The sequence below is a fragment of the Anser anser genome (assembly GCF_964211835.1).
Source record: "Anser anser genome assembly, chromosome: 3".
Taxonomy (NCBI): domain Eukaryota; kingdom Metazoa; phylum Chordata; class Aves; order Anseriformes; family Anatidae; genus Anser; species Anser anser.
The window spans coordinates 3,839,084-3,850,394 of record NC_139722.1 but is presented as its reverse complement, the minus strand read 5'-3'; the positions used below and the strand labels follow the sequence as shown (position 1 = coordinate 3,850,394).

General features: G+C 54.7%; 1 protein-coding gene across 3 annotated transcripts in view; it reads right to left on the bottom strand.

The window, feature by feature from the left end:
- The window catches only part of TRAM2 (translocation associated membrane protein 2), a 118,173-nt gene that overhangs the window by 99,285 nt on the left and 7,577 nt on the right, over positions 1-11,311 (bottom strand). For 2 of the 3 annotated variants that reach the window (XM_083830753.1, XM_083830754.1), the window contains exons 3-11: positions 11,129-11,238; positions 10,789-10,905; positions 8,579-8,637; positions 8,028-8,112; positions 7,839-7,909; positions 7,397-7,501; positions 6,870-7,028; positions 5,888-6,060; positions 5,560-5,662 (exon numbers count right to left, since the gene is read on the bottom strand). In XM_083830753.1, coding sequence (XP_083686879.1) covers positions 5,589-5,662; positions 5,888-6,060; positions 6,870-7,028; positions 7,397-7,501; positions 7,839-7,909; positions 8,028-8,112; positions 8,579-8,637; positions 10,789-10,905; positions 11,129-11,238 — 953 coding nt within the window. In that variant the 3' untranslated portion in view covers positions 5,560-5,588. Of the gene's footprint in view, positions 1-1,112; positions 5,663-5,887; positions 6,061-6,869; positions 7,029-7,396; positions 7,502-7,838; positions 7,910-8,027; positions 8,113-8,578; positions 8,638-10,788; positions 10,906-11,128; positions 11,239-11,311 lie in introns of those variants that run through there. The other variant, XM_083830752.1, reaches the window with a different exon arrangement.

The following is an 11,311-nucleotide window of genomic DNA, read 5'->3' as shown; positions in this document are numbered from 1 at the left end:
CTTGAAATGGAGTAGTGGTTTAGCTCTCACATATCTCATGGAAATTGCAGGGTTTGTACGCAGATCTGCTGACAGCAGCTTTGCATTTTTTAACAAAGGTTGGGAGGATGGCTTTCGAACTGAGATGCCGTCTAAACCCATAGCAGGCAATCTGTCATCTTACAGGAGAGGTCCAATGAAAAGGAAAAACTAACAGTTGGCATAGCAATAGAGCTCTGACACTTCCGCTCAGATTGCTCATCTCTTCGTGAAGGTAAATGGGGCAGGAGCCTTCTCAGCCCAGATGACACCTGCCAGGTATTGCCATTGAGCACAGATGAAGGGCAGCTATCACGCACGCAGCAGAGAACAAAGCTCTTTGGAACGAAATGCTTATTTAAATCAGCTTTTGTGCTGTGGATTCCCATTTCCCCTCAGCCAGCTGAGTCTCCGCACGACAGCTCCCTCCTGCCTCCCCTTGTTCAAAAAGGTCACCGCTCTTCCCTTCTGGGCCCGTTTTGTGCTGCTCTTCACGCCGACCGAGAGTCGCTCGAGCTATCTTGGGTCCACCTCTGATTTCAAAGCATGGCTTGGCGTTGCATGAGGTGCCTCCCAAGCAGCTGCTGACAAAGGCTAACTTCTAAAGGGCACCCTAATCAGCTTTTCCAGAGGCCAAAAACTTACAGATGAAATTACTGGAGCTGTAGGCTGTAGAAAAGAAAGTCGGAATTTGTTTTCTGCACATGCTACGAAATGGTAACCTAATGCTCAACCAAATCATGTAGCGTGCCCAGGGCCAGCTGCGGGAAGTATACAATTTAGCTCACCAGAAAGCATGCACCAAAGCCACATCAAATAAATCATATCCTCCAAATGCCCTTATCCTCCACTCCCAGCAAGCGAGGCAGCCACAGATAACTAACTCAGAAGCAGCTGCCTATGACACGGAAAATTCAGGAATGGGACCCATAGCTGTGGGGAATATGAGGACAATAGATGCCACAGCAAAGGGAACAGACTCATCTAGCATGGCAGGAGGAGGAGAGGTACAACCCAGCCCAGCCTGCTCTGTAAAACCGTACAACTCAGCACCACGATAAAGCATCGGTGAACAGCAGCAATGGAGGAATCTATGCCTTTTATTTATTTATTTCAGAAAATACTTTTGTTGAGTTTATCACAAAAGTCATTTAACAACAAACGTCAACAACCAAACAAAAAAAAAAAACGTACAAAAAAATTGAAGTGACAGGAAGGATGAAACAAATGAGATAAAATATCGGAGGCTGTTACTTCCCCCACACCCCCTCCAAAATCATGAACTTTGCACTAAATATGGAAGAACAGAATTTTTCCTTGGGTTCCTTTGCTGAAGTTTGGTCCACGGAGCCCAGTGTATCCAAGGAAAAGCTTTGTGCCTCCGCCTGGCTTTTACAACAACCGTTCCCAGTGCCAGCAACCACCCCCCCAGCCCCGAGGCTAAGTAACATACTTCACAGTTTGAGTGTAAAGCCTGCCAAACCGTCTACTACACGCTCCTAAAGCTTACAGGAAGGCTGTAAATCAGACCCCAGAATCTCCACCTACTGCTGATGCACATCGGGGTCCATCTACCAAGAGGTCATCCGAGGCAAGAGGCAGGTGCTGCTGTAAATCCCCACGCACTGCAACAGAGCCGGGGTATCTACAGGCTTCTGAGTAACTTGGGGTCAGGGGAGGCATCCTAGAGCAGTCCTTCTCCCCTCCAGCAGGGAAGCCTACCAAAAATACATCTTAAAACAGTGAGTTAAGGGTAAGGGGACCTACGGGGAAACTGGAACTTGTCTTCTTTACCGCTAAACCAAAAATGAGTAAGAAGAAAGAATCCTAAACAAAAAAAACATAACCGTAATGCCCCATAACGTAAGAGTCACTCAGACATTGTAAGTGAAATGCTACATCTGTTCTTCCTCAACCCCCTTCTCTTCCCAAGCCCATTCCCCAACTAAGACAAAAAGAGAGAACTACTGTCGGTTTTTCAAAGCTTTCCTAGGATAGGGGAGGAAAACACTATGCTTCACACCAAACATCACGGACTACTCAGTCCCCGACCTTAGGTCTGTAATGGACACAGACTACAAAAGCAGTCTCATGCCCACAGGAAGGGTGCAGAGCAAGCAAAAGTGTTACACCAGAAGTAGGAACTTGCAGTTTTGCACGGTCTCTACCACTTTCTGCACTGTGGCAGACAAGAGCTCCTGTTTGGGGTTGGGTTTGCTGTTTTTTTTTTTTTTTTTGCAGAAGACACGGGGCTGGACTGGATGGGGTGCAAGAAGAGCATCCACTCAGTGAAAGGGGGCTCTCAGCATCTTTGTAACGCAAAGCAGTCAAGGACTGCTAAGGGCTTGCAATGGAAATTCCCCATCTGGGGGAAGAAGCGGTTCTTTGGGCTGAGAAGAAGGCTTGGTCTGCTGAGAAATGCCGTGGACACAGAGGAGTTACTGCAGGCTCGCAGCCCGGGGATGGCGTTTGCACTACAAGACGGAGACAGAAGCAGACAGACTGGAAACCTCTGGGACGAGGGTGAGTGTTGCCTTACAGCAAAGGCTCGGCACAGAAAAACAACAGGGTCGCGCCACGCTCAGGCACAACAAGAGGAGATTTCAGAAGGCTAAAGACAGGAGGGGAAAAAAAAAAAAAACAACCAACCAACAACAAACATCAGCTATAGGTTTTAAAAAACAAACCAACCCAAAAAACAACACGGAAGCGTTTCCAAACCAAACCGTCCCTTTTACTGGTAGCTCTATCAAAAACAAAAACAAAAAAAAAGAAAGAAAAAAAAGACAACACAAAAAAACAACAAACAAACAAAAACACATGGATGTGGCATATGCTGTACATACGCTGTAGAGAGGGAAGGCTTTCAGGTGCAGCTACAGCACACAGACCTAGCACACGAGGCTACCTGGCAACCTAAGGCACTTGGGATACAACGCGCAATTAGCGACTTCATGAAGACGCAGGGTTGTGCAAGTGGGAAAGCTGCCTGAAGCGAAGCAGGCAGGAGGAGGAATCATTCGGCAGCCAGTTCCTGGGGGGTTGTACGTGTCATCTGTTAACGGAGCCAGTGCCCCAGCTGCCGCGAGGCACCGGCTTCGCAGAAAGGGACCGCCAAGGCTCCCGAGACGCCGACCACCGGGTGCTCCTGCGGGGCACGTGGCAGCGGGTGTCTGGGAAAGGAGGAGGCAGAGGAAAGGAGAAGGCACCAGACCTTTTCGCCATCTTCCCTCACATCAAGCTCTTTCTCTGCCCTCTCATCATGTTGCGCTGCAGGTGCTGCCTCTGTTTGAGCCAAACGGTGAATTATCTGCCCAGCAAGGACTATGAGGAGCAATTGCATGGGGCCAGCAAGGGCTCTGCTCCAAGGTCTCCCTCCTCAGTTCTCTTGAAAAAGGAGGAATCCTTCCCCCTAGAATCCTGCTGGCATCTCTGACACTCAGAAGTCATGAGGATGGAGGAACAAGTGGAATTTGACCGACTGTACTCGTGTCCCTACGCATTTTCTCCCTCCGGTGCCCAGCATTAGCTGAGGCGCAACACGGAGAGGAGAAGGAAAGGAAAAAAAGACACCTACAAAAAGAGGAGGGAATAAAAAAACAACTCAAAGAGTGGCAGAGAATCAACTGTCTCCCATTCCCCAAAACAGGTATGGAATAGAAAAGGTACGAAAGACGACTGTGCCAGCCTCACCGCAAGAGAGCCCAGGCTGGAATCGCTCTCGGATTCAGCTCAGCCGCCCGCGGGGCTGAGTGAGGGACACGCCACGAGACCACGCGTCCCCCCTGCCCACGAGGAAGGTGGGCTTCGATCCCGGCTTGCACATCGAAGGCTTGCCGGGCTCTCCCCGATCCCGCGCACCGCTCGCCTGCTCCTGCCGTGGCGATGCAGAGCGAAGCCTACAGCCGGCTTTGCTGCACAAAAGGCACCAACAGCAAAGCCCGGCTACAGAAGCATCCCTGGAGGAGAGCTACGGGGTGAGAGGTGCCCCTCCAGCGCCTGTCCAGTGCCCATCTGCCAAATCCAGGCTGGTGCACGGCACCCAAAGAAGCCCACTGACCGCTGAAACCCCGGGCAGAAGATGCTGCCCACCAGCAAAGAGGCAGCAGGGGACCGAGGCGGTGGGATTTGGGCTTCTCCCGCCAACACGTACGGGTGGCAGCGGGCAGGAGCAAGAGGGAAGAGTGGTCTGCAGCAACAGATGGCCTCTGAGGTAGGTTTGAGACAACTCCATCTGCCAACAGCTGTGCGTCACAGGTCAGGCCTTTCCTAATGTACGAGCTGCTTCTTGCAGCCCCGGCTTCCTTCCCCTTCCACGTCACCTCATTCACAGCTCAGAAAGGGATGAAGGGGCTAGGTTTTTTGGAAGAAACCCTGCATTTGATAGCACCTTGGGCGGATACAGGCTGTGTATCCTTTGGAAACAAAGAGAAGCTGGTGGCTGCAGATGGCACGGCTGGACCGGTACGGTAGGGACGAGGAAGGCTACGGCGACAGCACGAGGGGCACAGTCCCATAAACGCAAAACCCTTTGCAGCAGCCAGTTTGCTCATCTGGACATGGTTACGAGCCGTGAGAACACCAGGTCCATGAGGCACACGAGGCTGACGAGAGCCAGGGCAGGGCTCAGAGCGGGGCAGGACTCCAGGCTTCACCCGGACCTGAGGATGCCACTGCCCCACGACAAGGCACGACGAGCTGCGGCGCCCCGAGCCCAGCTCTCGCTGCTGGGAGGTCCAAACAACTATGGGGCAGTCAAGAGGATAAAAGGGACCCAGCTGTACCAGAAGAGCTAGGGCAAGCAAAGGCTAGGATGCGGGTCCTATAGGAAGAAGGATCTTCTCTCCCTTCTCTGCTGCCCAGATCTCCAAAATTAGCTCAAAACCAGGAGCTGGAGGAACCCTACTCAACCAGAAGTCCATCGTGAGGCAGGACACAGCTGAGGTTCCTCCCTCAGACCCTGGTCCCTATTTGCAGCATCGACATCCTGCAGCACGTGCCAAGTGCTGGCCAGATGTGCCCCAGGAGAGGCAAACCTCAGCCGAGAGCACCCCTGAGCCTCAGGGTCACAGAGCCCCAACGCTTTTCCCCAGGAGCCTGTTCCCGTAAGAGACAAGCGGAGCCTTCACACTGCCATGGCCCTGACCCAGGGGCTCAGGGAAGCAGCACAGAGGGAGGGGAGAAACATGCTGTAGAAAAAAAAAATAATGTTCGGAACCATCTACAATGCATTTGTAACAAAAAAAAAAAATAATTGAACAACAAAATAACCAAATACTAAAATAGAAAAAAAAAAATTGCACGCTTATTTATGATGAAAACGAGGAAGGCAAAACCAGGAGGCTTGGAAAAGGCTCCTACGAGGGGGAGGGAGCAGGGGAAAGGGACCTTTTTGGTTTTATTGCAAACGGTTCGAGAGAGCAAGAAAGGAAGGGAGGAGAGCGAGAGACACCTTGGGAAAATGACCTGTGTGCCAGCTGCTCAAGGTGACGCTTGTGAGGCCCGGGAAGCCGGGCTGGTCCTTAGTCCTGGTATCTCGCCCTCCTCCCCAGGAGCCAAGCCCTTGCTCCTTACGGCGACTTCAGCTTCTTGGTTCGCGGTGAGGTGCCGTTCTCCGCCTTCACCACTCCGTTTTCGTGGTAACCTGGGGACGGAGAGGGAAAACTTCATCCCGCCTCGCCCTGCACGGCCCCGAACCTCAACCCTCTCGGGGCTGACCCACAGACAGAGCCCCGCGGCGGCCCTTGGGACATCGCCCCGCGCTCAGCAAGAGGCAGCACCGCAGCATCACCTCCACGGGCAGCAGCTGCCAAGTCACAGATACCAAATAGATGCACACGGTGCCACCCCAGGGCACGTCCATGCTCACCCGAGTCCCTCTTGAGAGGCTTGGCTTGCTGCTTGGCGCCGGCGGCGGCCGCGGCGGCTCGCTTCCGACTGCTCTGCTCGTTCCAGTACTCCCGCCAGCGCCGCAGCTGGAAGTGGATGAAGCGCCACATCACCGAGGCCTGGAAGAGGCACACCAACAGCAGCACACTCATTCTGGCAAGGGTGGAGAAGAGGCAGGCTGAGAAAAAAGGAGCAGGGACGCAACAAACCCGGCCTTTGACCTGCAGCGGTGGTCAAGGTCCTCCAAGGAGCGGGTGGGTAGGTTCACCTCGACCAGCACTGTCCAACCCATCTTTGCCAGGGGAAGCCAACCCCAGCTGCCCTGCACGACTGCACTGCCTTTAGTGCATCGTTAATTAAAAGCTGGATATGGTTGGAAGGGAGCTTGGGGAGTCCCCAAATCCTTAGGCATGACAGTAGCCCATGGCTCGAAAAAGCTTGGGAACGGCTGGACGGACACCAGGCACCAGTCCTAGCAACTTCGGAAGTGAAGCTGCAGCTGCTGCATGGGTGAGAAGGGCTCCCAGCCTCGGTGGGCAGGTGGCAAGGCAAAAGGAACCCACCCCATCCTCTGCTCCCCACGTCAACAGGCACCAAAGACACCCGAGCAGATGGAAAAACTCCTTTCCATTGACCGCACCCACACGAGCGCAGTTATGGGTGCAGAAGGGAGAACCTGCGAGTCCTTCCCTACGGTGCCTGCTTCCACTCATCCTTTGCAACTGGTTACTTCCCTCAACGAACAACTTAATTTCATTGCTGCCGTGGCTCAGGAGCCTTCACACCTTCCCTGCTCACCAGGGCTTTCCCCTGAGGGAGTTTCAGATCCCCTCTGGGGTTTCCAAACTCAGCTTTTTTCACCCATGCTGGGAGAACAACCAAGGAACGCACGGGGGAGGTTTTCACATGACAGTATCCACGTGAAACGATGCAAAGAGGGAACAGGTGTGGGACATCCCTACCTGAAGAGGATGTTGTTGAAGAGAAAGCTGAAGAGATTCCCCTTCTCTGGCTCGAGGGCCTGGTTCTCCACCCGCGGCAGCCCGAAGCCGATGACCAAGATGTACAGGGTGAGGGTGAAGAGCCTGGTGACCACGAAGACAACAGCCCAGACGTTAAACCTGGTTGGGGAGGCAAGCAGAGGTGTCGGCAGGAGCAGCCTCCATGCCCCGCGGCCACGTTCTCAGCAGGTCACTCCATCGGCACAGCCCCTCGATGGCAGCACAACGACACAACACGCTGCAGAAGCATTTTGTAGACCTCTCTCCTAGCACATCCCACCTCCCAGCCAAGCACAGCCAGCTCAACAGCCCCTTCCTCCTCCGGGCTCTCCCCATCCCACCCCTAACCCAACCTCTGCTGGAAAATGAGATGAAAATGAGCGTGCTGCCCTCCCGGTGCCCCCCACGCTGAGCTGGATGGTGACAGCGAGCCCCCCGGCTCTCCTGGGCACTGGAGGTGGGACGCCAGGGCCAGCTCGCCCGCTTACAGCTTCTCGTTGTTCTCGTCGGTGAAGTAGACCAGCCGGGCCATGTGGAAGAAGAATTCGGCTAAATACTGCAGCAGCAAGAGGATCAGCCCCAGGCGGGTTAAGCTAGAAGGAGGGAGAGAAGAAGTGAGGATCACTGAGCTGGTCAACTTTGATCCTTCACATCTGCCATCCCTTAGCTGCAGCAAGCACCAGCCCAAAGCTGGACACTTCCCCAAAATCCCTGTCCCGAAAACATCAAAGCAACAAGGAGATGAAGCAGCCCAAACCGGTAGCTTTACCACCCGTAAAGACATCTTGTCTACCATTCCACAGCTGGGAGCTCAGCTTCAGCAAGCCACCTTTCCTCCCTTTGACCCCCATTCCCGGCTGAAGCTTTTGGGGCAAAAAAACCAACAATTCTGCACAGTCCCAAGCGCGGGGTATGGAGGCAGGGACTCACTTGAGGAGGTACGCGCCAGCGATGTGCGCCAGGTAGAGCGCGATGCACTGCAGCTGGCGGGGGACGTCCTCCTGGCAGGGGCAGAAAGCAGAATTAATCCCTTCGCCCTTCTCCATCCCCTCCTCTCCCAAATCCCGCTGGCCCTAAAACCGGAGGGCGAAGAGCCTCGGGTCCCGATCCGGCTCTCACCTTGCGGACTTTTTGGAAGTAGAGCTCCGGCAGCGCGTGCAGCCAGTAGGCCAGCTGGCACAGGTAGAAGAACTTCACCTGGAACCTGAAAGGCACGGGGTCAGCTGTAGGGGCACGGTGGGATCCCCGGCCGTGCCGCACCAGGCAATGCCCCTTTCAGAGGCATCATTTCTGGGCTGAAATCATCCATTTGGCCGAGTCTGGGCTTTATCCAGATGTTTGCGCCCACGCTCTCAGCAAACCACGCTCTTGCAAAAAACCCAGATGGGAGAATTATCCCCCTACTTGGTTTTTACCACAAAAAAAACAAAGAGCAAAGCAACCTGCCCAAGGTGCTGCGGCAGCCAGGACGAATAACCAAGCCGTGAAGACCTTCTTCACAGAGGCAGCCCTCCGGGAACACCCTCCCCACGGCCACAAAGGAGATGTCCACCCCCGGGATGCGTGCGAAGGGCGCTGCGCCGTCAGCACCCCGCTCCCAGCCGCAGGGAAAACCGTAAAGAGGAAGGAAGCGGTCAGCCCGAGAACAAAATGCCCTTGTGAGTGCTTACGGAAGATAAACATGCGGGTAGTTTTCCCACAAACTCCGGGGGTTTGATATGTATCCTTCCTGAAAAAGAGAAGAGACGCGAGCCTTCAGGAAGAGAAATTAGGCAGCGCGTGGGTACGATGGGGTGGGTTAATGCTAGAGTGAAAATGGGAACTGGGGATGGCCCAGAGGAGGCCCCGAGGATGGGCAGAGGCTGGAGCCCCTCTGCTCTGGAGCCAGGCTGAGGGAGCTGGGGGTGTTGGGCCTGGGGAGGAGAAGGCTCCGGGGAGACCTCCCAGCGGCCTGCCCGGGCCTGAGGGGCTGCAGGAGGGCTGGGGAGGGACTCTGTGTCAGGGGTAGGGACAGGACAAGGGGTGCGGCTTTAAACTCAGAGGGGGGAGGTTTAGATCAGACATTAGGAAGGAATCCTTCCCTCAGAGGGTGGCGAGGCCCTGGCGCAGGCTGCCCCGAGGAGCTGTGGGTGCCCCATCCCTGGCAGTGCCCAAGGCCAGGCTGGATGGGGCTGGGGGCAGCCTGGGCTGGGGGCAGGGGTCGTGCCCATGGCAGGGGGTTCAAACTTGATGATCTTTAAGTTCCCTGCCAACCCAAACCATTCTCTGATTCTCTGAGTCTATGCCCGAGTCCTTTTAGCATGCAGTAAAAACTGCGTCCCTGGAACAAGCCAAGACTGAGCTCTCCAAAGCTCAGCCACGTTCACAGGTCTCTCATTTCATGAGGCCCCCATGTTTGGGCATTGAAAGCTGCTTGCTCAGTCGCACAAAAGGCCCTGAGCTCAGCACAGGACATTTTGGGGTTTGGGAAGGGAATGCTCTGCAGGTGTGGGAGCAAGATACCGGCAGCAGAGCTACCAGGAACTGCGTGCGTGGTCCAGGGGGCTTCCTCCCCACCAGCCTTTCTGACCCGAGCATAACTTAAGCAAAAAGGAGTGCTTCTGGGGAGAAAGAGGAACAGAAAACACCCGCAAAAATAATTAAATATGTATTGCATAGTTTGATTTTCCACCCGCCTGCGTTCCCCTATCTTTGCAGAGCAGATTCCAGGGGCTCCCCTCTTGTTCCACACAAGCACAGCTCCTGCCACAGGGGTGCTGTGCTGGGCTTTGCCAAGAGGTCTTGGCATGGAAAATTCATCCTGCCCAAGACCTGTTGTCACTGTCACCTGTGCCCTCACTTCCCTAAGTCCTTTTTGTGGCTGGCATGACTCCTGAAAGCCCAGGGAAGGTGCGTGTGCTGCATAGGACGTCCTGTTCCGTGCAGCGTGGGGTAGAAACAGAGCCTGCAGATCCCCAAAAGGCCTGTCTGGAGGTGACAGAGGTCCTCCAAGGAGGGCTGGCAGGACCCCCGAGCAGCAGGAGAGGACCTCTCCCCGAGCATCCCCAAGCCAGGGTCCACAGCTGGACCCCAACCGCTAGCAGAGCATCCTCATTGCTTCATGCTGCCAAAACAGCCCGATCCTCCCGATGCCGTCTGTTGTTTTTCCCTCCCTTTCTCCAAAAAAATATGAAACATTTCCACTCCAAGTTCTTCTCCCGTCTGTTTTGGGCTGAAACATCCCCAAAACAGCCCGAGGCACTGCATGTTTTCCCTTCTTCTCTGCGCTCCCCCCATTGCCACCTCACCGAGGGAGGGATCACGGCCATCTGCCCGTTTGCCCCAAATCCCTTCAAAGGTCAGCGAACACAGAAGGACCCACAAACCGTGGCCACAGTAACTCATCCCACCCAGCCTCTCACAGGGCAGAGGTCAGCACGTTTTTTTCCATGATTTTCTTGTGCTGGTCCCCACACCCCACGGGGACCCTCTGTCCCTGCTACTGTTCTGCCGTCCCGTTCAAACCTTGGTCCCGTCCACGTTCCCACTCCCCCATCGCACTGCTTAGGACCAAAACCAAGTGTTTTTTTACATCTGCAGGCGTGGAAAAGAGCTCTTGGCAGCACGAGGCTTCGTCGTTACGCTGCTTCTCCAGCCCTGCTGGCATCGGTGGGGTGAGCAGATCCATGAGCAGCATCACAGGAACCAAACCCCAGGTTAAGCCCATTCCTTCCCCTACTTCTCGCAGGGATCCTGGGTTAGCAGAGAGGCTTTTGCTAAAATGTGCCCATCTCAGCCCATGGGCTGATGAGGGATTCTTCATTCCCATGGGAGTTTTGTGCTCCAGACACCCAAAATTCCACCCAGGGAACCCCAAGTCCAGCCGGCACCGCGCCCTTACCGTCACGATGACGTACAAGCACCAAATCAAGGAGGTGAGGTGGAAGGCGACGAGCTGCCCCGACTCATTGAACTTGCTGTGTTTGACCTTGGAGAGATGGAGACGCCTGTTGATTTTCTGGGATGGGCCCGAGGGAGAGAAAAAGAAAACGTGAGCCGTCGAGTCAACAACTCTCCTTCCTCCTCTTCCTCCCTGTCCCAAGCAGCCCCCAGAGATGAAGGCTCACACGTGCCCCCCCAGCCCATGGATCACACCACAGCTACGTTTAACAGCAGCAGGACCACGTCCCCACCGTGATATTTGAGATATTCGATGAACCCAAGACACCAAACACACTCACGTCCAGGGCGTACTCCTGCACCACCGCGTGCAGGATGATGGCGATGAAGATGTAGAAGAGGATGGTGACCAGGTCCTTCAGCCCATAGTGATACTGGACCAGCTCCCCGTCTGCAGAGAGACCAAACCTGGGGTCAAACCTCCCAACCCAACCTATATCCAAGGGCTTAAGTCTTCTGGGGTG